General features: G+C 41.2%; 1 protein-coding gene across 1 annotated transcript in view; it reads right to left on the minus strand.

The window, feature by feature from the left end:
* The window catches only part of MDGA2 (MAM domain containing glycosylphosphatidylinositol anchor 2), a 624,733-nt gene that overhangs the window by 293,333 nt on the left and 303,685 nt on the right, over window positions 1-27,715 (minus strand). The window contains exon 4 of the mRNA XM_081938341.1: window positions 17,975-18,171. Within this exon, the coding sequence (XP_081794467.1) occupies window positions 17,975-18,171 (197 nt within the window). The remainder of the gene's footprint in view (window positions 1-17,974; window positions 18,172-27,715) is intronic.

Genomic DNA, 27,715 nt, shown 5'->3' on the forward strand with positions numbered 1-27,715 from the left:
TCAAACCATCTCTCACTGCTAAGGAAGTTGAATGCCAACATATATGCTGGTGGGTGTCAGGTTGTGGGACAATTACCTTAGTGCAGTGTTGTTGTTTTTTTTCAAACTGGGCAACTTTTGAAGATGGACCACAACTCCCACACTCCCCCCATTATGGCTTGGGAATTCTGGAAGTTGATGTTTGCACATCATAAAAGTTGCCAAGTTTGAGAAACACTGCCTTAAGCTATCCAGTGAAAATATTTATTGGTGCTATTGTTTTATTTCCAAGCAGAGATTATTTTTCTTGCTTGTCCCTAACTACCGTATTTTTCAGACTATAAGAGACACTGAAGTATAAGACTCACCATGTTCCTGAAGAGGTATTTTTTTTTAAAGTTTTTGCATTCTGCAGGCCTCCCAAACCCTCTGCACACCTCATTTTTTGCAAAAAATGGGGGGGCATGCAGAGTTTTGGGAGTCTTGTAGAGTGCTCCTGCAGACTGGGGGGAGCAAAATGAGCAAAAAATGGCCCATTGTTTGCAAAAAAGGGGGGCATGCAGAATTTTGGGAGGCTTGTAGAGTGCTCCTGGGCTGGAGGGGCAAAAATGGCCCATTTTTTGCTTTTTTTTCCCCCTCCCCAGCCCTCAGGAGCACTTTGCAAGCCTCCCAAACACTCTGCACATCCATTTTTGCCAAGGGGGTGGGGTTTCGGGAGGCAAAAATGCTGTATTCAGTGTATTCACACACCCAGATTTTCACCCTCTTTTTTTTTTTTTTTTGAAAAAAGGTGTGTCTTATACTCTGAAAAATCCAGTAAGTTTGTCATCTAAGTTTGGAGAAAGATAGTCTACTCAAAGGCACATCAACACTGCAAATTTCCTCCCTTTCCTTATTGAGTCCTTTTCTTATTATGTCAGTTTCCCTTCTTAAGAAAAAAAATATGCTGCATTGAATAAGAGAGAGAAAGTTAATGGATCCAAACAAGGCAGTGGAATTACACATCACATTAAACAATGGTTTGCTTTTACTATGGCGTTTTAAGGAAATCATAATATTTTGTTTCACACCTGAGCCTAAACCAGAAATAATCATTCAGAAACAATGACTCCAGGTTTAATCCAAACGAAAACAAATCACTTAAACAAACTAAAGGACACAAACCATTTAGTATCTTAATGGAATATGTGAACAAACTACTAGTTTTCCCTCAATAAGACTAAATTGGAAACTCTTCTAACGCTGTGCAAACCTCACACAAGAGAAACCATGATTTATACTTGCAATATTTTGTGCTAGATTGTAGTTGGTTATTTACTATTGGATGCTGGACTGATTGAAGAGATGTAGAATGGCTGAGGTAAGTAGAACAGCTTTATTTCAAAAGAACAGCTAACCAGAATAACTATGTACAGAGTTCAGCACCTCGCCCTGCTTGACAGCTATTTATATGCGAGCTGTCAAGCAGGGCGACCAATGGAAATGGTGCAAACAGCCCGCGCTCAGCCAGCCGCACCTTAGCCAATCAGGTGCGGGTGAGCAATTGCCAGCTGTCAGATGTAAGTCGAGGACTTGCAGCTGGTCATAAGTCAAGGACCTAGGACCAGTCGCAAGTCAAGGACTTAACATTTATATTTCCAGAATCCTTGCCCTGAGAAATTCTAGTTCCCAATGTATCTGCTCAGTGGTGGGATTCAAATTTAAATTTGTTTAATTTAACAACCAGTTCTCTGTCCTAATGAACAGCTGGGTAGGCGGGGCTCAGTGGTGATGTGACTGGGTAGGCGTGGCCAACTCAACATCACTCATGTCGATGGGCGCTTCACCTTAGCTGTTACAATATAATTCGGGTTAACCGGAGACACAATTTCTATAAGCAGGGCAATAAAGATTAGGTTAGAAACAACATCAAAATGTTTCCTTCCTGCCTTCCTTACAGGATTAGCCCTATAAAGTGGACCATGGTATCCTATTGCGTCGACTGGAGGGGATGGGGGTGAGGGGCACCGTTTTGCAGTGGTTCTCCTCCTTCCTCTCCAGTCGGACGCAATGTGTGTTGGTGGGGGAGCAGAGGTCGACCCTGAGGCCGCTCACGTGTGGAGTGCCACAGGGGTCGGTCCTCTCATCTCTCCTGTTCAATACATACATGAAACCGCTGGGCGAGATCATTCGAGGATTCGGGGTTGAGTGCCATCTGTATGCAGATGACACTCAGCTATACATCTCTACCCCGAACCACCCCAACGAAGCCGTCAAGGTGATGTCCCGGTGTCTGGAAGCCGTGCGGGTCTGGATGGGTGACAATAGACTCAAGCTCAACCCTTCCAAGACGGAGTGGCTGTGGCTACCGGCGCCCCGCTTTAGCCAATGTGTTCCATCTCTGGCCATCGGGGGGGAACAACTGCCCCCGGTGGATAGGGCACGCAATTTGGGCGTCCTCCTAGATTCCCGGCTGTCGCTAGATGATCATGTGACAGCCCTGGCTAGGGGGGCGTTCCACCAGGTTCGCCTGGTGCGCCAATTGCGCCCCCTACTAGAGCGGGACGCCCTTCGCTCAGTCACTCATGCCCTGGTGACTTCCCGTCTTGATTACTGCAACACTCTCTACATGGGGCTCCCCTTGAGATGCACCCGAAGGCTCCAGCTGGTTCAGAATGCAGCCGCACGGGTTATTATGGGGAGTACTAGGTACTCCCATGTAACACCTTTCCTGCGTGAGCTGCACTGGCTGCTTGTGGCTTTTCGGGTGCGTTTCAAGGTGCTGATTGTCATCTTCAAAGCGCTCCATGGCTCGGGACCTAGTTACCTGCGGGATCGCATTCTACCCCACACATCCCTGCGACCAATCCGCTCTCACAGAGAGGGTCTCCTCCGGGTACCTTCCGCTAAGCAGTGCGGGCGGGCAGTGCCTAGGAGTAGGGCCTTCTCTGTGATGGGCCCAACCCTCTGGAACGACCTCCCCCCCGATATTAGAACCACCTCGGATCTCCGCTCCTTCCGCAAGAAACTCAAGACCCACCTGTTTCGACTAGCCGGCCTGGCCTAATTGTAATTGTAATTGTACTTACAGGGAACATATACCACTGACCTTCCTGGATGGCTTTCTAAATTTTAAATTTTGGGGTTTTAAACTGGTTTTAGAATTGTTTTTAATTATTTAATTAGTTTGGGTTTTATATACAGACGGTATGTGTGCGTTGTTTTGTCTGATGTTTTATGTTATGTTTTGTTGTTTTATACACGAACGGTCTGTACACCACCCCGAGTCCCTACGGGGAGAGGGGGCGGTCTATAAATTTAATAAAACCTAAACCTAAACCTAAAGTGGAAAAAAACAAAATGAGATTTCTTCCCACAACTGGTTCTCCGAACTGCTTAGAAAGTTAGCAACCAGTTCTCCCGAATAGGTGCAAACTGGCTGAATCCCACCACTGCATCTGCTACAGTTAAGAGTTATGGGTATTGATTTCAATCAATACACACAATATTTAAAATGTGGGCCATAGGTTCAGCAGAATCAAAAGTCAAATTTTAAATCCTTTTTTTTTAAATGCATGAATGGACTGAATGCTTCTTAATTTAGGACAGAGGATTGATCAACAACTATATATTGTTGTAGAGTATATTGTAGACCACGAATGTCACACTCTGTTAGATTGGGTATTGAGAAGGCAGACACAGCCTTATGGTAACAACAGCTCTTTATTACAGAAGAACAGTATGTACAATCCAGCAGCTGCTTGGTCTGACAGCAGCCCTTTTATAGGGAGCTGTCAGACCTCTTAACCAATAGGATTCAATCTCTGTTCCTGCCTGAACAGAGAACCTTGGTGGAAACCATAGCAGAGTTAATATCTAACACACTCGATCGTGTCATGTGATGTATTATTATGTTTTTTGCCTTTGCGCAGCCAGGGTGGATGTGGCCTGCACACAAGTCATCTGGCCTGCAGGCCACCAGTTTGACACCCCTGTTTTAGACTGTTACAGATCAGTTTAATAATAGGTTAATTTATTCTGATCATGACTAATGGTAGGCAGAATAGCATCACTCCAACGTATATGATACCAGAGAAAGAAGCTATAAGGTATTTGTGTGGAGCTTGAAAACTAAAAGCTACCAGAAAAATTCTACTGAGAGAGTGAAGAGCACCCAAGGTATGTGTTGCAAAAGTGCACTTTAATGACTAACAAGAAGTGATAAAACCCCTCTTCTCAATATAAAGTGAGTTTATCAGGTTTAAAAAAAAACACTTTCAAGAAGATGGAAGATGGAGTGATCTCAGATTGTGAGTACAGATGTACAATGTATTGTACCATTCTGGAAGGTAGGAAGATAGGAGTTGTTGTTCAGGAAATTGTAGTTGTCGTTGTTCAGGAAGACAAGAGTGTGTTTTTTGCTGAAAATATAACAATCTATAATGAGATCTAGAGGAGAATCTAGTTGAAGCCAGGGTATTTATTTAGTTGGCCAAAAGAATGATGCTACTCTGTTCTTATATTGAGAACTTTTTGTACTCAGAACAAGGTTTCAGCACAGGATATGTGCAGGCCAGTAAAAACCTGAACCTTTTTTTTTTTATGCTTGCATTAGAAGGGAAGTAATTCACTCCACTGTGCTTTTTAATGTTTTTTCCCCTTCCTTTTAATCCACAGAAACAATCTGTATTCATTTATATTTGTAAATTGCTTTGGACACCCAGTCCCCTGATTTATGTAGCTTTTAATATAAAATGCCTGGGAACTTGTTTTAAATGTAAATTTCCTCCACAATCATTCCTTCTAACACTAATTTTTCGAGTGTAGGCTTTTAAGATGAACACTTCCCTGACATAAGCTATTTTTTTTGTACAGCAATGTAGCTACTGCTGGATGCACAAAAGGTCTAGAGGGTTTTTGATTAGGAGGGAAGACAAACACAATTGTCACCTGATGTTAGTATCCAGGCAATTCAACACAATGCTAACACAATCAGTCTGGGTTTATTTTGCAAGTTTGATTTCAGCCTCAAGTCACATACAGCTCAATACAAGTCCCAGATTCCAAGATTTGGTCATTTAATTTCACTTGGATAGTAAATCTTTTAAGCAGAGGAATTATTGATGCAGCATCCAATTTCTTAGCACTAACCAAACCCCCTACTCATCCTGCAAGCTTTTAAAATGGGGAGTGATTTTGGTGAATCCAGGTAAGGTAACTCTAAAGTCATAAAGCTGCTTCTGTGGCGACCTTATGGCATGCATGCAAGAGGTGGCATGCAGAGTCCTCTCTGTGGGCATGCGTGCCATCGCCAGCTGCTCGTCTGGTCATTTTTGACCCCCCAAAGGCTGAAAAAGGGTCTGAAAACAGCTGAAAAACGAGCCAAAAAATGGCTTGAAAGTGGCGTGAAAACTGCCTGAAAAATGGCCAAAAACAAGCCTGCATGTGCCAGTCAGCTGATCTTTGGGTTTCCGGTGCTCCAGTGCACGCACGTGCATACATGGATGTGTGTTCCAGTTTGGGCACTGGGGGCAGAAAAGATTTGCCATCACTGTCATAGACAGTGAGGTGGGCAGCCATTTAATTTTCTTAAATAAATAAAATATATCTAGTGTTTGGAGGACCTGTGCCTGTTTCTTGGCTGTTCTGGTGCACAGATTCACACTGGGGATATGCATGATGACCGAGTAGTAAAGGGAGAATCTGGTTCTATTGAGATAGGATTGGAAGGAAGGAAGGATGCTCATAAGCTAAGCTGTGCTCTGATGCAGGGGTGGGTTCCTGCCAGTTCTAACCTCTTCTACAGTGCCGTTTAGAACCGGTTCCAGCTCCCTCCCCCCGCCCGTCCGCACATCATCAAGATGAAGAAAGAGAGGAGGAATTCTGGGAGTTGAAGTCCACAAGTCTTAAAGCTGTCAAGTTTGAACACCCCTGGGTTTGTTTGTTTTTTCTAAAGGGTTAGGGGTGCAAGAGTCTTGTAACTTGACAGCTTTAAGACTTGATTGCTTCAAATGCCAGAGTTTCTGAGCCAACATTTTGGTTGCTAAGCAAGAGTGTTGTTAAGTGAGTTTCACCACATTTTACAAGTTGGCCACGCCCACCCAGTCACATGACTGGCAAGCCACTCTCACCAAGTCACATGGCTGGCAAGCCACTCCTACCTGGTCACATGGCTGGCAAGCCACTCCCACAAAGCAGGCCACACCTACAGAAGAGGTTGTAAAAAAATTGAAACCCACCACTGGCTCTGACCCTGTAGAAAGGAATTGTGAGGTGGAAAGCTGTTTACCTTTCTCTCTTTCTGTTTGATCACTGGGAGGAGAAAGTCTGCTGGAGACCCAGGCCAGTGTGTCAGTGCTAGAAATTGTATCTGCCTCAGGAGACACAGATTCTTTCCTATGCCACTGCTTTCTTAGTCAACTACAATGTAGCTGTGACCACAATGTTTGAACACAATGAAGCCACAGCTGTACAAGAGGAAATCAGCAGGGGCACAGGCAAAGAAAAGGCAGAAGCAAGCCATCCAGGTCACATCAAATCAATTTTATTGACTTATGCATGTGCTTTGTGCTCTGAAATGTACATGGCTGCTTTGAAGTTTCAGCATACATTGTTTGTTGCATCTTTGGAAGGAGCCCAGGTTGAAGTAGAGTTTGAACTACGGACAGTAGCCCTTGGCATAGAACCATTCATTTAGTGACAGTTTGAAGCTACGCCAATGCTGAAAAAGGTCACTTGCAATCTGTTCTTACACTTTACAACCGTAACTGCATCCAAACAGTGATTGCATGATTGCACAATCAAGGGTAGAATAATTATGCACATTCCTCAGTATGATAAGGGCAAGCATTCTACAACCCTCTTACAATAATCCCACCAACAGTTTGGTCTTTTCTGCAACGATGCATGAGAATGGTTAAAATCAAAATACAAAACACTGTTTTGGAATAGCGCTAGTTGAAAGTAATGCATTTGAAAATGAAATATTTTAATTTACAATGAGAAATTATCAACTGTATTGGCAGGATTGGGACCAGATTAGACAATAATCATGTTACCCACCCCCAACTCCCCCAATAATTTTCATAATCATTCCATATTGTAATTGCAGTGCTCAATTATGAGATTACATTAGCTGTGTTTATGCTAATTAAGCTATTAGGCATAATAAGTTTAATTACTCAAATTGGCTGAAAAATATTTTAATAAATGGTGGATTGAATTTAAACTGGGGAATCAGTTCTAATTTTACTTTGGAATTGGCTGGCCTTTTGCTCCCTCTGTATACTAGCAGTTTGTGGAATTGTATTGTACCACTGAGATGGGAAACTAAATAGTTTTGAATTGAATAGCTCCTATTCCTAGAATAATACATCCCATTAGTCGCAGGGCCAAACAAAATTGTTTCTTTCCTATTTGTTTTGCTTCGGAATGCACTCATTCATAAGACAATTTCCCTCTATTTTTAAGGTATTTAAAAATAAATGTGCAAATATTACATTTAAATAATATTTTGACTATTATTGTTACTTCCCTTTCAAAATATTCATTTCAAAGCATGCTACATCTGATAAAGCAAATCTTATTATGTGAATGGAGAACGAGACACAGCATATAGTGTCTCATTTTCAAGCTATATTTCATTCCTGTAGGTGCTTATCCATTGATCTATTGGATTTTGTTCAGTTAATTTTCAGTTGACTCCTGATTCTTCAGTGTCCTAAAGCCACAGAAGGCATGGCTTGGTCATTCCAGTGACGTGCGGTGAGGTTTATGGCTGGTGAAGCTGGTGACGCCATCAGCGCGCTCCACGGTCCCCTTCATGTTGACTCAGGAAGGCGGGGAATGGGACGACGTGTACAGGAGGGAGGCTGAGGCTAGAGGAGCCTCCTGCACACATGGTCCCATTCCCGGACCACGTGTGCAGAAGGCTCCTCAGCGACTTTTCCCTTTTTTTTTTTTTTTCATGATGAGAGCAGTGAGGCTCTGCCTCCCCTGCCTCCCCTGACCGCACGTCCCTGGGTCATTCTAGTGGCTGTAATAAATTATTGGCCCCATTCATAACCCCAATTGAATGAGATTTTATATGCCTGGATTTTATATGCCTGGATTACATGGCATATAATTACATGCTGATTCTTACAGATTTATTATTTTTGTTGCTCGCACAATCAGACAGATGTTGAGACTGGATTTGGCATTTTATCACCTATTGATTTCTTCCTAAAAACTAGGATAAGCAGATTATGATTACTATATACATAAGAAAGTGAAATCACAGCTGCCAGTTTTTTAGCTTTTGATGTCCTTAGCACAAATCTTAGTTCTTCCCAAGAACGTAGAATATCCTAATATATCAGCATGGTATATGTTCAGATCCAAGCAGTGTAATCTTCTATAATTGATAGATGCAAATTTTGTCATTCTGATATTCTCCAATTCTTTTGTATTCTATTATCCTTGGGTATTAACACAATTATCCACACTTTGATCTTTTCAACCACAATTTAAATCTGATGTGCTGTTAGCCAAGACTTTACCAGTTTTCATTCATTCATTTAACCCACTTATTTTCAACTACTTTTTTCAACTCTTATGTTCCCACCAATTTTTCATTACTGACACTTGATATTTTTATAGATGTTCCGATGAATTATTTTGGAGACCATTACATTGTTGCTTATAATCCGTTTGGGAAATCTTCATGTATCAGCTGTATGCGATCTACTGTTTCTTCAGCTTCTTTGGACAATCTGCACTTTGATGATTTTTCAATTTGGCCCTTGATTGCATTAATTTAAATAACTTGCTCTTGAATAGTCAAAGTCTTCTTTTCTTGTTCTTTTTTTTCCCTTTAAATATTCCAGTTATGCCATTGCTTATAAGGTTTAATCTTATCCACCTTCCTGTCATAGTTTTGTGGAAATTTACTATGTAATACTTTTCCTTGCCAGCATTCTGTTTCTGCTTTCATTGCATTGTGTTTATATTCATGTTTTGTCTCCTGTACATTCAATAAGCTCCATTTATACCAATTATTCCATTTAATAAAATTATTATGGTTGGTCACAAAATCAGCCAGTAGTTTAGATTTTTAACCATATAATTAATCTTTCCCAAGGAACTCTGATAGGCAGATGTTGTTGTTTAATGGTGTTTAATTGTATAATATTGTCAGACTTGTGAGGTAGATCAGACAGGAAACATAGCATATTAGATAAAATGGATTATTTCTACTTTATTGTTACACTAGCTGATAACCTGGTGTATTTATTTATCCCAATCTTGTATTAGACAAGAATGGCAATGTCAAGTGGCAACGTAAGTGCAGAATGGGCTGTCCTTCCTCCTTCCATGAATGTCGCCGCAATTCCTGAAGAGGCGATGGCAAAAACCACTTCTCCCGGAACCCTGATTTCGGCAACAATTAAATTAGTTAAAAATGTTTTCCCTGTGCCCCCAGAAGCATAATTTCTAATGTTGGATTTTCCCCCTTACCAGAGGGAGCCCCCTTGTGCAGTACTGGGAAGCTGTTACCATGGCAACTCCACTGTGCTGTACAGTAGAAGCCATTTTAAGGTAGTATTATGTATGTTTGTGTGTCTGTGTTTTGTTTGTGTGTATGTATATACATACATACATACATACATACATACATACATACATACATACGACATTAACAGAAACTTTGAAGTCTGAAAGTACATTTTACCCCGTCACCTTTACATATCAAGAAACAAGAGGGGATCCCTTCTGAAATATTTGCCATGCCTATATTCCTTTTGTGAGTTAACTATTCCCTAGTTCTGGCTCTTCCTCCCCAGCCTACCCCAATCTCCCAAAACCATTCTCACATACAATTACAGGTATGGGACTTCATTCTTTCTACCTGATTTATACAAAACCATGGATGTACATTTGTTGAGTGTCCTCTATATCCATAGGATGCTAACATAGTCCAGCCCGCATTTTGCCATCATTGATATCAGATTCTAATAAAATAATTTGTCAAATACTTTGCTGCAGTCAAGCTACAATGTGTCCCCTTCATTTTTATGCTCAACTAAGCTGGTCACTTTATTATTATTTTTTAAAGTGATCAGATTGATTTAACATGACACTTTAGCATCTGGCAAAATTCCCATCCTCTATAATTTCCCAGAGATCAAGATAGACATCTATGAGTTCCTTCAAGAGTTTTGCATATAATTGGTTCAGTTTTAGATATTTAAATTCACTCATGATAACCAGATGTTCTTTAACAATCACTTTATATCCCTATGCCCTCCTTTTATCAATTGCTCTGTTTAGATGTGTTTAAACAGGTTTGGGAGGTTTTGGGAGGGGAGGAGGGGAGAAAGACTAAAGCAAAGTAGAAGTTGATGATATGCAAGTACTCTCCACTTCCTGTCATTTGTTAATATCTCACCACCTCTTCCCCATGCAATGAGCCTACCCACTCATTTTTTCCCCTCAGATTATCTCAAATAAGACATTTCCTCTAGGAAACCTTTGCAGATAAGAATCTGTAATGGACAAATATTAAGTAGAAAATAATGTCACCAATGTCTGTCACCATGCGATAATACATTGAAAATCTGAACTGAAAGACAAATTAGGGAAATTTGAAGGCATCTGAGGATGAGCTAAAAAAAACGCAAAAAAATTTCTTTACAGGACAATAAAAATTGTAGGAAATTAAAATTACAAATGTAATGATCCAAAGTTTTGGAATGAAAAACAAAAAGACTTTTCACCCAGATTCTCTTACTTCAAATGTCCTAAGCTTAATGTCATTGGAAGAATGTAAGCATAGAAAGAACAGGTAGTGTAATGGTCTCCCTGGATAAACCTTCTCCAGATGCCACCTCAGATGCTAGTTCAGAGGAGGATGTGGAGCTGGTCTCTGGCACCTCTGGGGAAGATGACCAATCAGATATTGTCGGCCACTAAATGAAATCCTAAGACACCCAGTATTAGAAATATAAAGAAAGTACAACGTCCTGTAAGGCTTTTTTACTTTCTTAAGAGTCGTGCCCTCTTTTTTCTGTCGTCTCCATTTAAGTTACTAAGTTTATGGGCCATGGTTTATCCGCCGTGGTGGCACAGTGGTTAGAATGCAGCACTGCAGGGCTAACTAACTGCTCACTCCAGGAGTTCAATTCTGAGCAGCTCAAGGTTGACTCAGCCTTCCATCCTTCCGAGGTTGGTAAAATGAGGACCCAGATTGTTGGGGGCAATATGTTGACTCTGTAAAACGCTTGAGAGGGCTGTAAAGCACTGTGAAGCGGTATATAAGTCTAAGTGCTATTGCTATTGTTATTCTCAACAATCTCATTCTGCAAGATTCAGTATTAAAGCATAGACTAGTTTTTACAACTCAGAATAAACTGAGTCACCTGTGTGATTATGGTTCTCTCTCCCATGTTGCTCTCTCTTTCCTTCTTTCTATCATCCATTTATCTATCTATCCATCCATCATCTATCTATCTATCATCTATCTATCTATCTATCATCTATCTATCTATCTATCTATCTATCTATCTATCTATCTATCTATCTATCTATCTATCTACAATCTATCTATCTATCTATCTATCTATCTATCACCTATCTATATCTATCTATCTATCTATCTATCTATCTATCTATCTATCTATCTATCTACAATCTATCTATCAATCTATCTATCTATCAATCTATCTATCTATCTATCATCTATCTATCTATCATTTATCTATCTATCTATCTATCTATCTATCTATCTATCTATCTATCACCTATCTATATCTATCTATCTATCTATCTATCTATCTATCTATCTATCTATCTATCTATCATCTATCTATCTATCTATCTATCTATCTATCTATCTATCTATCACCTATCTATCTATCTATCTATCTATCTATCTATCTATCATCTATCTATCTATCTATCTATCATCTATCTATCTATCTATCTATCTATCTATCTATCTATCTATCTATCTATCACCTATCTATCTATCTATCTATCTATCTATCTATCTATCTATCTATCTATCTATCTCTATCATCTTTTTCTCTATCTATCTCTATCTCTGTCTTCAATCTCTATCTCTCTATCTTCTTCCCAGAGGTGGGATTCATTTACCTTCCCTATCGGTTCGCAAATGTGTGCATGCTCACCTTCTGAGCATGGGCAGTGCTCACACATTGGGTGGGTGGAGCCTCCCACAGCCACCGCTACCACTTCGCTCGAACAGGAGATAACCAGCTGAATACCACCTCTGCTTCTACCTATCTCTATATCATCTCCTCCAAATTTAAGATAATTTTGCAACTGATTGCGAGAAAGATTTTACAAAATCTTTAACTGCTTTGGGTGTCAACATACTGTATAAACCTTGTCTATTTAGCCTTGAATTACACATTCAGTCTAGTAGAAGGTCCTCTGGATAATTGTTTATTCCTCGCCTACGTGTTCAAGATTTTTTTTTCCTGTCCTCTGAAAGAAGTGCTATAATATGCTTTCTAAACGCAAGGTATATACCACTGAGATTTAAGCCAACCTATACAGGAATATGTGGAAAATGCAAGTATAATTCCTAAACCTTTAATTACACCTTGTCCTTTTTATAAACATCTATTCTATCTCCCACTTGCCTAGAGAAAGAGAGAGAGAGAGACACTAATTCAAGCTGACCTCTGGTAAATATAGAAAGGTTAGTGATAAGCCTTCAGTTATCAACATGGCAACTTGATTTGTTCATTAAATTCAAAGCAGAAAATGAATCCCAGGCAGCAACCTGAAAACCAAACACTTTGCAAAATGGAATCTAATTTAATGTGACACATCATATAACCCAGCGAGAACTTATCTAATAAAGGAGATAATAATAAACATTTCCGTATCATGGCATTATTAGGCAAGGAATGCTGGCTCACAAGGAGCCCTTCAGTTTTAATTAAATGCTCATGGAGAATCGGCTGGCCTATTTGCATCCATTTCCACAACAACAACAACAAAATTGCAACATGGCAGTGAAATATTAAGTTAAAGCTCAATCCCTATGGCTATATTTGACAGGAAAGTTTCACCAGGCTGGAATCTTGAACAAGAAAAAAGATATTGGGTCCTTCAAATGTGATATTGGACCTTTCACAACCTAAGATTCATGTGTATCACATGAATACATCGTAAGAATCTCTCACCAGAATCTCTTGAAAGTGCTTCAATACAGTTAATTAGGAAGATGTATTAACCCACCAGCTGGGGGTGGGATCTTATCAGTTTAACAACTGGTAGGGTTTGCTGAAGAGGGGTATGTGTGCGTTTGTATGAGATGCCAAAATAGGTATCATGATACTACGATGAAAACATTCCTTTTGTATGTGTACTGTATTGCATGCAGTTATATAAAGGGGTGTCAGGGTTCCAAGCAATACACCCATTGCAAACAGAACGCCGAGGCAGGTTGATTTCTCAAAGAACAGCTTTATTAGGAGATATTGTCTTGGCACAAACTGGTGGAAAGCCAACTCTGAGGGCTCCTGTGCTTTCCACCTCATTAAAAAGTGAAAGTTTCCTTTTTCCCTAAACCAATAAGTCACATTGTCCAATGTGGGTGCTGGCTGATTGGCTGGTTACTTCTCTCTTCCTCCTCTGGCCAGCCAGCAGTTGGAATGTCTATGACCATTAAGAGAACTATTTTGTTTCAACTACAAAATCACAACTATCTCTACACCCGCCACACTCCAGGTTGTGTCAAGCCTGAAGTCCTGTGAAGTAAAATCCCGATAGGGGAAAAAAAAAAACTACAGAAAAGAAAACAGTCACAGCCAGGTCAGCTTTAGGGTTGACAAGGGGTGTTGCTCATGTAATAACAACATGATGCACATTTAATCATTTTAAAAAGATCCTGGCTTGTGGCAAATATCTCCAGAGAATAGAGGTCACGTCACAAAACTCTTAGTTAGTATGACGATAACAGTTAGAAAAAGATAAAGGTCTCCCTTGTCCAGTCACGTAATGTTCATCTCTGTTTCATAGCTGAGGGAGCCATCATTGTCCAAAGACATTTCCATGGTTATATAGCCAGCATGACTATATGCTGAGGTGCAAGGAACACTGTTACATTCTCACTGAAGTGGTACCTATTTATCTACTCACATTTGCATGCTTTCAAACCGCTAGGTGGGAGCTCATCCCATCCAGGGGCACTCAGATCTCGAACCCAGGCTGTGAGCTTCCCAGCTGGCAAGCTCAGCATCTTTAGCCACTCAGACATTGTGCCCCCTAATATTTAATTAATTGATGTTCATTATTAACTAACAGCAATTGTTCACTAACTATTACTAGTTAGTTAACAATTCAACTGAATTGCTATGAGAAGTTGCTTTAAGCCCTTCAAAAATGGCATTGTGTTTATGAGTACTGAGCTCCATTACATTTTCATTTTCTCTTCCTTTCTCTACTACATTAGTTTTCTCTTGGAAATCTTCATATGTTCCTATTTAAGATAAGTATTATTTTAAAGTTCATGAAATGTGGGTGCTTGGCAACTGGTGTGTATTTATGGTAGTTACAGCATCTTGAGGTCTTGCAATCACTATTTGCAGCCTTTCCAGGGGGCGTCTGCCAAGCAAAGCCAATGGAGGAATCTGGTTTCACTTAAATGTGTGATTCACTTAATGGCCATGGGAAAATATGGTAGTAAAATTGGACTTACTTAACAACTTTATCATTTAGCAATCGAAGTTCTGGGCCCAATGTGTGTAATTATGCCAAGGATTAGTTTGATACAAACCATTCTCCCTTGAGTGTACAATGAGCATTTTAGCAGTATGATGAAATAAAAAGGGTTTTTTTGTACTAAAATATTATTATACTGCTAGGTTAAAAGAGCCAAAACTTGTATGAAAAGATCTCAAAAATTACCATAGCCAGCATCTATAATATAGCATCTATTATATAGATTCTATATAATGAAATCACTAATGCATACTTATATCAAAGCTGGTAAAGTAATGTATTCAACAGATATAGCTAAACAACAAACAAGGTGGGAAAAATCTGAGGTACCCATTACATGCAACAGAACGGACTTCAGCATATGTTCTCCTTTTATAGTCTTCTTTGTCTAATTTTCAACAGTTTGAGTCTTGTTTTTGATAGATGTCCATGAGCAGAGCGTAAAATTGGTGCATTTTCTCTCCCAAGTCATAGAATTTGCTAATCTCAAACAACTTTATGCATATATATTTTCCTGAGATAGTTAACATATACATTTCTGGAATAACTCCATAGGGTCTTTCACAACAACATTTCTTCCATTTTTCAGACATCTATTTAGGTAAAGCAAGAAATGTATTACCCCACATTTTATAATATTTCCTGGCTTTGAGTTCCATTGATACTGTATAGAAATGCTATAGTCTGGATAAAGGATATAGGTTGCTTTCTATCTCATTAAACATTCTCTTTTACTTCCCAGAATCCTTGTTTGTTTGTTTGTTTTATTGGCTTGTGATCAAATATTTCTTGGAAATTTTCTGTATTTGAATCAACAGTATTCTTTATTCACATGGGCAGAAGTAGAAATCTAGATGGCAAGATTCTAAAACAAAGTTTCTATTCGATAGTATGTATGCATGTATGTATGCACGTAAAAGGTAAAGTTTCTCCCTGCACATATGTGCTAGTTGTTCCCAACTCTAGGGGGTGGTGCTCATCTCCGTTTCAAAGCTGAAGAGCCAGCGCTGTCTGAAGACGTCTCTGTGGTCATGTGGCCAGCATGACTAAATGCCGAAGGTTCACTGAATGCTATTTTTCTACTTGCATTTTTACATCTTTTGAAGTGGTAGGTTGGCAGAAGCTGGGACAAGTAACGAGAGCTCACTCCATTATGCAGCACTAGGGATTCGAACTGCTGAACTTCTGACCTTCTGAAAGACAAGCTCAGCGTCTTAGCCATTGAGCCACTGAGTCCCTCTATGTATGTATGTATGTATTCCATCTTTATTGTTTTTCAAATAACTCAAGGTGGGGGACATATCCAATACATCTTTCTCCTCTTATTTTCTCCATAATGAATTAGGTCAAGATCACCCAGCTGGTTTTCATGGCTGAGGCAGGAATAAAATTCATGGTCTCTCACTTTCTAGCCTGATGCCTTAACAACTAGACCAAACTGGCTTTTATGCTTAACCTTCACAATTACTTTACAGATTAAGGCTGAAAGCAATTTTCCCTATGTTGGAATAATCCCAGGTAAATAAATCCTATTGGGTTAACTCTGTTTGTATGGGATATTACTCGATAGATCATGCTAATTAATCCAGCATGCAAAAAATGAATATAGGATAGCATGACTTTTGTATGATTTTACTCAGATGGTGGTTAGTGCAATAGAACAGAGAGATAAAAGAGTCAAATCCCTTCTCACCCTACGATTTCAGCCTCCTTATTTCTCTGCAATATAAAGTTGTCAAGTATAAGAAAGGCCAAAACAATGGGGCTTTCCAAGCCATTAGTTGAAAATTATCTATGAAAGTTGCAAGTGGTTTTGTGTTTGGGTGCTGAGTGTACACTTAGCATCTCATTTGCTTCCTTTCACAGATTCTTCTGACTTGGTCCCAGGAGTTGTCAAAGAAGTAGGTAGAGTCAAGCTCTTGTTCATGGCCCTGATGATTTGCACGATTACAATATCTAAGTCTAGCATGCAATGTTGCATGTATTGTTAGCCATTCATGAATAATGGTAGACCATCAAGCTATTCCTTACCACCCGTTTAAAAAACAAAAACAAAAACAGGGGCAGCCTCTTAGACTACTTCGGCACAATTCATACTTGCTTCCTTCTTTTAAATCTCTATCTGCATCCAAGGCTATGAGCCTTCATGGAGGATTTTATAACCAAGGTTGGTTACCTTTAGGATCCCACATCAGCAGTGTGGCAAGACAGGGTAGGGCAGCAGAACCCATAGGTGAGGAACTGAGCAAAGCTGCACCCATTTCCTCTCCTACTTCAGCAAAAGTAGTTTAAACATTTTTGCTACACATCGTTTTGTGGGCAAAGCTGAGATTTCTGAGGGTGGATATCAGTGGTTCTTTCCCAAGGGGGCGGGGAGAGGAGAGAGAGACAGAGAGAAACAGAGACAGAGAGACAGTCAGAGACAGAGAGAGAGAGAGAAGAGAGAGGGAGAAGGAGAGGGAGAGGTGAGACAGGGTGCAAATTGCAATTCTTTTATGGTATACATGGCTGCCTTCTTTAACTTTACCTAAAGCTAACTATGCCAATAACTATGTCTGTTGCCGTTACATAGTACATAGAGAAATACATTTCTAATCTATGGAACTCAGGACTATGTGACAAGCACAGATTCTTTAAATAGCTTTTGAGCACAATGGTTCTATGATGCTCATTGTGGGAGTACTTTTTTTTAAGATTGGGAAAAATGAAAAGCATTTTCTCACTATAATGTGTTTTTCAATCTAGCAATAGCCATAGCACTTATGACTTAAATAGCCCTTCAAGCTGCTTTACAGCCCTCTCAAAGAGGTTTACAGAGTCAGCATATTCCCCTCAACAATCTGGGTCCTCATTGTACCAACTTCGAAAGGATAGAAGGCTGAGTCAACTTTGAGCCAGTCAGGGTCAAACTCCAGACTATGGGCAAAGTTAGACTGCAATACTGCATTCTAACCACTGTGTCACCTTATATTTGTATATTTAGAATGTGCATTCTTCCCATCTTATTCTGTTCTGTACAGATATCTTGTTCAGCACAAAAGACATCACAATATTAAAAAAAAATACATTTTGGGCATTATTACCCGTAAGTGTCCAGATTGCCGACATCTTTAAAGATAATAAAAAATGATCCTCAATACCACTTAGTAATGAAATTATTAAAACATTGCAATTACTTTGTAATGGTCGTCATAGTTTGAAGAGGAAATATGATTACTTTATATATAAAACAGCCCGGGGGAAAAATAATGACAAAATATGATTGTACCTTGATCCCTACCTGCGTAAAGAAGGGCTCATAAATTTCAACACCTTTGTCGGATCCTTGTAATAGCACCTCTTGCCCTCGCCTCCAACTGTACCGAACAGGTGGGTTGGAATTGGCTACACACCTAAGAAACACAGTTCTCTCGTAGTAAAACTGTTCTTTTGCTTCACCTATGCTCTGGTGGACTGTCACAATTGGATCATCCAAATCTGGGAAAACATAGAAAGAAGAAAGAAAAAGATTAAAACAGAACAAAAAAACAACAACCCTTGATTATCTCTCTCTCTGTGTGTTTGTGGGTGTGCGTGTGCGTTTTAAAAATATTGTAACAAGGAAACAATGAAATTGACTGCTTTGTTCATTCAGGCAGGATGTTTGAGTGCTTAGACATGAAAAGTTGGCTTTGAATCCTTGTGTTTCCAAACATGGTGATAACAGTTGTATTGCTGAAAAAGAGGATTAGCCCAAATTCACATGAATTTGGCATGAAAAGATGACTGAGAATATTATTTTTAATTTGCTTTTTTGCTTTTTTTTTGCTTTGTTAAGAACTAATCAATATTCATGGATTTCTTTATAATGGAATCACGATGAAGACGTAATGTGAGAGCCAACCAACTTTAAATATGTCTTCATTTCTTAAGAAATAAAAATAGCTATTTTGCTGGGAGTCCCCCTTCAAATGTCAAGGAATGAGATTTCACAAGAGATCCTTCAGAGTTTTCAATTGATTAATTCCTCTCCCTCCCTCCCTCCCTCCCTCCCTCCCTCCCTCCCTCCAAGCCTTTTCTGACTTGGGTGTCTTGCTTTTGGACAACAAATTCCAGAATTTACAATAAATATAGTACCCCCTAGTAATTATAGGAATTGTCTTTTCACACATCTTGAGAATTCCAGCTTAGGAGGTTAAACTGATACCCTTCAATTTGAATTATTATCAACATTTTCATGTCCCAAATTCAATGTATCGATACATTTTTCATATATTAGTTATTTTTATCCAGCCTGGTTGAAAATAAGCATATTTTTGCATCTTTTAAATTGATTTCCTTCCAGTCATTAGCTCATTTAATATTTGACTGTTGAACATGTTACCTATACAGAAGAACTCATAACTACCGAATGTGAGTAGATGATCTGTCTATTGAACTCAGTGAGATCAATGGACAGATCATTCATTTGATTTGTGTAAGTATGACACCAATTCATTGATTTTAGGGAGATCACGGCACTGCAGTTTAAGAAGCCTGTCTTATGCCCATAAAATTCACTGGGTACATTTCAGTTTTTGATGTGCTCCTTGGCTGATTTACAACTTCCCAGACTTCAGTTCTTTATCATCAGGATATATTTCACAATAGATTCATGTGCAAAGCATATCCCATTCATAAGATAAAAAGTCTTCTGCAAGTGCCAGGAAGATAAAGAAAGAACCTTGACAAATCCAAATTACAACATAAAACTAGCATTCCAAGGGATTTAGCATATAGTATGACACATTACAAATTATTTTGATCTAGGGATTCCAGGCAATGAACAATATTAATCAGGTAGCCAATTCAGGTTAACCCTACTCCTGCCCCATGCCGTTATTATTTTTCCAAGTGGTATTTTCAATGTTCTAGGCTCCCTGAAAGTCAATGAACGTGGTCAGATCTTACAAAGCCTACTAATATCTGAACACCCAGGATGTTTCCTCAAACATAAAAGAACCATTGTATTCTTTATAGATGGTTCATTTTTTTCCTTCCAAACTAACAAGATGCTTGCCCTTAGTTTGCTATTAGTGATAAGCATTGGTGAGAATGGACTTGTACAAAATGCCAAGGTTCCCCCCTCCCCCTTATTTGAATCTATTTGTTGATCTAACCAAGTTTCTCGTCAGGATTTACAACAAATCTTCTCTACTCTTAGAACTATCCATGTTGGCTGTACGAGGCAATAAACGTCAATGTGAAGTTTCTCAGTAAAATTTACTTAAATCTGGAGAGACCTCACTTGAATAATAATAATAATAATAATAATAATAATAATAATAATAATAATAATAATAATAATAATAATAATAATAATAATAATAATAAAATTTATTTCTTAGCCGCACCCTCTCCCGAAGGACTCGGGGCGGCGTACAATAAAACACATAAAAAACAATATGGACAATACACACACAGAATAAACGAACACGCGTACATGGAGGAGGTATGAAGATAAGAAAAGACAGTTAAAACATAGTTTAAAATCCCCTAATAAAAGTCTAAAAGTCACAAAAATTAAAAAACCCGTCAGGAGCAGTGTGAACGAACTATGGTTGAGCCAGGCCAGCTACTTGAAATAGGTGCGTCTTGAGCTTTATCCGGAAGGCACGGAGGTCAGAGGTAGTCCTAATATCCGGAGGGAGGTCATTCCACAGGGCTGGGCCCACCACAGAGAAGGCTCTACTCCTAGGCGCCGCCCCCCGACATTGTCTGGTGGACGGCACCTGGAGGAGGCCCTCTCTGTGCGAGCGAATTGGTCGCAGGGATGTATGGGGCAGGATACGATCCCGCAAGTAGCGAATTATAGCCATAATGAAACAGGATCTTGAAGAAGAGACAGAAAAAATGAATGTATGTTGAAGGAGCCGTAAGACTTAGAAGCAGAAGTAAATGCAGGTAAGCCAAGAAATAAGATCAGTGTGAGAAAAGCCCATCAGGCTTTCATGGCTGAATGCTTCTTGCAATGCTGTTAAAAGTTTCTTGGTTGTAGGGCCAAAGGGTTGCGAGTCAGATAAATGAGGTGAAAATGAATTATATATTCTGTGCATAGGCATTATATACACAGGTAGGCATCCATGAAGCAATCAAGGAGATAAGGAGAGATGTAGAAAAGGCAAGCTTGCCAAAAATATATATATATTTTCAATAATTTTTTTTGGGGGGGGAATAATGAATGCTGAATTGTCTGGACACATTTATTAATTAGTTATTAAATTTATTTACTGCTTATCTCACAGGTTGAGGTGACTCTGAGTTATGAACATTAATTTCAAAAAAAGAAAGAAATATCCATTGTTAAATTGTTACTGCCTTGAATTGTGTATCCCTGAGCACAACCAGTAGTATATATGTATATACTATATACATTTCCTCATTTTATTACATTTTTTGCAAAATAAAACATTTCCTGCATGTACATATTGACAATAACCTTTCCCAAGAATACTGGTATACAGGTGATGCTCCACTTAAAATCAAACCCGAGCCTCAAATTTCTGTTGCTAAGTGAGACATTTATTAAGTGAGCTCTGCTCGATTTTATGATCTTTCTTGCCACTGTTGCTAAGTGAATCACTGCAGTCATTAAGTTAGTAACATGATTGTTAAGTGAATCTGGCTTCCCCATTGATTTGGCTAGTCAAAAGGTTGCAAAAGGGGATTGCAGGATCTTGAGACACTGCAACCATCGTGTGTGTGTGTGTGAGAGTGTGTACACACACACACACACACACACACACACAAACATACATACATACATACATACATACATACATACATACATACATACATACATACATATATATATATATATATATATATATATATATATATATATATATATATAATTTATATAACATATAGGAGGAGGAGCTTCCTGGAGCAATGGCGGTCTGCCTGAGAGCTCCTTAGATCCACGAGCTCTTTTAAGGGAGCAGGGGTGCTGCCGGCCCCCTTTTTACATCATGGGGGCCAGGTGTCCAATAAACAGCCACCCTGGGTCTTTTTATGACCCAAGGGGGTTTCCCAGGGTGGCTTGAAGACCTGGAAATAGCTCGGAGAGTGGACCGGTGAGCTGCCGATGAGAGACGCCGCCCAGAAACGCCGTTTTTGAGACCGGAGGAGTTGGGTTCGCCGTTCTGGGAGCGGAGAGGTTTGGAGGAGCTCGGAAGAATGGCGAAAGGCGAAGAAACGGTGCCTGGAGCGTGCGGGGGCGTGCTGTGGTAGTTTTTGAAGGCTTGTGGCTTGGAGCGAGCCAAGGACTGGAGCAGGAAGGACTGGAGGCCGGTAGGAGCGGCGTTGGGGATTGTAATGGTTTGGCTGGAGTGCTTAGAACTTGGATGCAGGCCTAGGCAAGACCTAAATGCCGAAGGCTTGGTAGGAGAAGGGCTGCGTTCCAGGAGGCTGCTTGGAGGCTGGGGGGGGAGGCTTGCTGGGAACTGGCAGGCTTGTTGGGAACTGGCAGGAGGTTTAACATCAGACTTGGCAGGGGAGTTTTTTACCTCCTGCCAGCCACCTCCTTGACTGTTCCGTTTAACACCCCCCCCCCTGCTGGCTTTTGGACTAACAACTGCCCCTGTTTTTCATCCGTGCGCGCCCTGGAGGTTTTTTACCTCCCTATCATCATCTGACTGACCATCTGCCCCTTGCCCATTATCAAGCAAAAATCCATCCACCCCTGGCCATCCACCATTGACCACCCACTAGCCCCCACTTACTGACCGGCACCTGACCAGCTTATTATCATCACTACCCCTCCTCATCTTGGACTGGATGATTCTCTTTGCACCGGAACCCGGCTTTTTCAATTCTATTGGACTATGGCGTATTGACCACACCATCTGCAGCACAGAGCCTAGGCCCTGATGAATTTTTAACAGCATATGTACTCTAGGCTAGACCTAATCCTACTGCGGGAGTCCCCCCTCTCGCAGGTGTGGCCCTCCGCCCTTTCAAGGGCCCACCTTGATGATGGATTCATTAATCGCGAGAGGTGGAGGAAGCGGAGACTTAGGGGGTTTTTAGTTAAATGTTTTTTAAATTCTTTTAGGGGTTTAGGGGTTGGGGGGTGGGTGGGTCAGATCAGGAGCGATGACAGAGCCAGGTCACCAGGTGGGGTCTTGAGCAGAAGGAGCAGAGAGGAGGAGGGGGGAGAGGATATCATTCCTATACAGGGCTCCTTGATTCCAACAGTCGTAGGGAGGGGCAGATACGAGGACAGATTAACAACTCGCAGTCGGTTGGGAGACCGTGGGTGCTGGTTACACCCGGTCGCTTGTACCAACCCCCGCGTTCTAGGTGGTCAGGATCTGCAGGCCCAGGGCCTGAGGCTGTTGTTATGCAATGCGAGGTCCGTTGTCAATAAGGCCCCCCTCATTCATGATCTAATTTTGGAGGGGGAGCCGGACCTCGCGGGAATAACGGAAACCTGGTTGGGCCACGAGGGAGGGTTACCCCTCGTGGAAATGTGCCCACCAGGTTACCAAGCATTTCTCCAGCCCCGGGCCCGGGGAAGGGGCGGTGGGGTAGCAGTGATTATCCGGGAGGACTTAGAGCCGAGGGAGTCCACTGTGCCACAGACGTCCGGATGTGAATCCCTTGTTGTGAAATGGGGCCCTGGGAGGCAGTTGGGCCTGCTGATAGTATACCTGGCTCCCCGCCATACATCAGCGACCCTGCCTGAGCTCCTCGAGCTGATCTCATCGGTGGCGGTTGAGACCCACAAACTTCTAGTGATGGGGGATTTTAACCTGCCGTCGGTGGGAGAAGCATCAGAGGGGGTTCGGGAGTTCATGGCTTCCATGATAGCCATGGACCTGACTCAAATGATTCAGGGCCCGACACACAAGGGAGGTCACACCTTGGACCTTGTTTTTGTCTCTCGCCAGTGGTTGAGTGATCTGGGAGGAGTGAATTTAACCATCACTCCTCTGTCATGGTCAGATCACTCACTCCTCCGACTTGACTTCCCTGGTGCTACCCCTCGCTGCGGGGAGGCGGAACCGGAAAACACTAGATGGTTCCGCCCCAGGCGCTTGATGGAACCAGACAGGTTCCAGACGGAGCTTGGGCCACCTCCTGCAGCCCTGACCCGCCCTCGGGTAGAGGACCTGGTGGCCGCGTGGAATAATGCGACTACTGGGGCCTTGAACCGGGTGGCGCCTTTGCGGCCTCTCCGGCAGCAACGATCCACCCTGGCTCCTTGGTTCACCGAGGAGCTAAGGGTGATGAAGCACCGCGAGAGATGCCTAGAGAGTCGTTGGAGATCCTCCCGATCCGAATTTGACCGAGCACAGGTACGAGCCCATTTAAGGACGTACCTAGTGGCATTGAGAACGGCCAAACGTCAATATTGTGCCGCTCTCATTGCATCCGCAGAGAACCGCCCTGCCGCCCTGTTTCGGGTGTCCCGCTCCCTTCTGTTTCAGAGGCCGCGGGAGGCCCCTTTACAGGGTAGGGCAGAGGAGTTTGGGAAATATCTGCAGGATAAAGTCGCTCAAATCCGGAAGGATTGGGTCCCCTTCAGTGGCCCAGTCGAGTCGCCAGTGGCGAGTCTTGAGAAACCTTTTTGGGAGGAGTTTGACTTGGTTGTCATCGAGGATTTGGACAGATTGCGTGGACGACTGCGACCTACCACGTTTACTGGACCCATGTCCCTCCTGGCTTGTACTGGCATCCTGGGAGGTTACACGCGACTGGCTCCTGGGCCTAGTGAACGCTTCGTTGGGTGAGGGGTCTCTCCCGGCCGCCTTGAAAGAGGCGGTGGTGAGACCCTTGCTCAAGAAGCCTTCCCTGGACCCTACGGAGCTGGCCAATTATTGTCCTGTCTCCAACCTTCCCTTTTTGGCGAAGGTTGTAGAGAGTGTGGTGGCTTCTCAGTTTCCACGACATCTGGAGGAGAATGATTATCTAGACCCGCGCCAGTCCGGCTTTCGCCCTGGGCACAGCACAGAGACGGCCTTGGTCGCGTTGGTAGATGATCTCTGGAGGGCCAGAGATAGGGGCTGTTCCTCTATCCTGGTCCTATTAGACCTCTCGGCGGCTTTTGATACCATCGACCATGGTATCCTGTTGCACCGACTGGAGGGGTTGGGGGTCCAGGGCACCGTTTTGCGGTGGTTCGGCTCCTACCTCTCTGGCCGGACGCAACGTGTGTTGGCAGGGGAGCAGAGGTCGACCCTATGCCCCCTTACTTGTGGGGTGCCACAGGGGTCGGTTCTCTCGCCACTCCTGTTCAACACATACATGAAGCCGCTGGGTGAGATCATCCGTGGTTTCGGGGTGGGATATCATCTGTACGCTGATGATACTCAGCTGTACATTTCCACCCCGAACCATCCCAACGAGACCGTCGAAGTGATGTCCCGGTGTGTGGAAGCCGTACGGGTCTGGATGGATGACAACCGACTCAGGCTCAACCCTTCCAAGACGGAGTGGCTGTGGGTTCCGGCTCCCCGGTTCAACCAGATAATTCCATCTCTGGCCATTGGGGGCATTCAACTCGCCCCGGTGGAGCGGGCGCGCAATTTGGGCGTCCTCCTAGATGCCAGGCTGTCCATGGATGAACATGTGACAGCCGTGGCCAGGGGGGCGTTCCACCAGGTTCACCTGATGCGCCAATTGCGCCTCCTATTGGACCGGCACGCCCTACGCACAGTCACCCATGCGCTAGTGATGTCTCGCCTGGACTACTGTAACGCTCTCTACATGGGGCTTCCCTTGAAATGCACTCGGAGACTGCAGTTGGTCCAGAATGCGGCCGCACGGGTGATTATGGGGAGTACTAAGTACTCCCATGTGACACCTCTCCTGCGCGAGCTGCACTGGCTTCCTGTGGTCTATCGAGTGCGTTTCAAGGTCTTGATTACGATCTTTAAAGCGCTCCATGGCTCAGGACCTAGTTACCTGCGGGATCGTATTCTGCCCCATACATCCCTACGACCCATCCGCTCGCACAGAGAGGGACTTCTCCAGGTGCCGTCCACCAGACAGTGCCATGGGGCGGTGCCTAGGAGCAGAGCCTTCTCTGTGGCGGGCCCAGCCCTGTGGAATGACCTCCCCCCGGATATTAGGACCACTACTGACCTCCGCTCCTTCCGTGTCAAGCTCAAGACCCACCTTTTCCAAATAGCTGGCCTGGCTCAACCATAACTTCGTATCGCTCCTGATGGGTTTTTTAATTTAGTAATTTTATTTAAGGGGATCTTAAATTGTGTTTTTAATTGTCTTTCACTTATAAGTCAACTCTCCTCCATGCACATATGTATATGTCTCTGTTCTTTTTGTATATATGTTTGTCTTATGTGTATTTTTATCCGTTTTGATTGTACGCCGCCCCGAGTCCTTCGGGAGAGGGTTGCGGCTAATCAAATAAAACTATTATTATTATTATTATTATTATTATTATTATTATTATTATTATTATTATTATATATATCTACGAAAACAAAAATCTATGAAAACACACACACACATGTATATATGTATATATGTATATATGCATATATGCATATATGTATGTATGTATATGTATGTATGCATGTATGTATGCATGTATGTATGTATGTATGCATGTATGCATGCATGCATATATATGCCATTAAAGGAGAAGCCATTAAAGAGAAAAGAGAAAGAGAAACAAAAGCTAAGTGAGCAATATATTTTAAAGTTCCGGAGATCGTAATGTCTGTTTCTTTTATAACTACATCTGGAACTTGCATTTTTACAACAATTATATATATATATATATATATATATATATATATATATATATATATATATATATATATATATATATATATATATATATATATATATATATATATATATATATATATATATATATATATATATATATATATATATATATATATATATATATATATATATATATATATATATATATATATATATATAAAACATATATATATATATATATATATATATATATATATATATATATATATATATATATATATATATATATATATGTTGTATATATATATATGTTGTATTTGTGCTGATAAAACACAAACACATATATATATATATATATATATATATATATATATATATATATATATATATATGTTTTCGTAGATTTTCACGGGTGTAGGTATGCTGGTTTTGTTGGTTGAGATTGTCTTTGCAAAGAGATATATATGATCATGTCGCCATGAGGACACCGCAATGGTCATAAAGTGAGAAAAATGGTCATGCCACTGTTTTCAGTGCTGTTATAAGTTTGAAAATGGTCATGCCACTGTTTTCAGTGCTGTTGTAAGTTTGAAAAGTCACTAAATGAACTGTTGCAAAGCTGAGGACTACCTGTAAATATTCACTGTGATTAAAAAATGATGCTTACCAAAATTTCTTTTCCTATTTCAGAATATTCCCATTAAATTACAAAAAGGTGTCTTCAAGGATTTGAATCAATTGGTTTCGAAATTTATTTGGCAGGGAAGAAAACCAAGAATAAAACTTAAGGCTATGCAAGACACTAAGGAAAAAGGAGGATTTGGCGTACCAGATTGGGAACTCTATTATACTGCGGCCATATTAACATGGCTAAGGGAATGGATAATGCTGAGAAATAAAAGATTACTCAAATTGGAAGACCATGACCTCCAAGCAGACTGGCATGCCTTCCTCTGGTATGAAAAAGGATCTGCACACAAATATTTTAGTAGACATTACATCAGACAATCTCTGTTACTAATATGGAACAAAATTAAACATGACCACTATACCAAAATACCTATTTGGCTATCTACGATGGAAGCATACATACACCCAAATTTAATCAATATGGAAAATATAGTCACATATAAAGAGTTATTGAACAGACAGGGGGAGCTCAAAACTAGATCAGAATTGACATCACTAGGAGTACAAGTAGAATGGTGGTCTTATTTACAGATACAATCAAGGTATTCACAGGATAGGAAGAACGAAGGTATTGCCAAAGACTATACAATATTAGATAAACTTTTGATAC

Source organism: Natrix helvetica, assembly GCF_964273705.1.
Source record: "Natrix helvetica genome assembly, chromosome: 1".
In the NCBI taxonomy this organism is placed as follows: Eukaryota; Metazoa; Chordata; class Lepidosauria; order Squamata; family Natricidae; genus Natrix; species Natrix helvetica.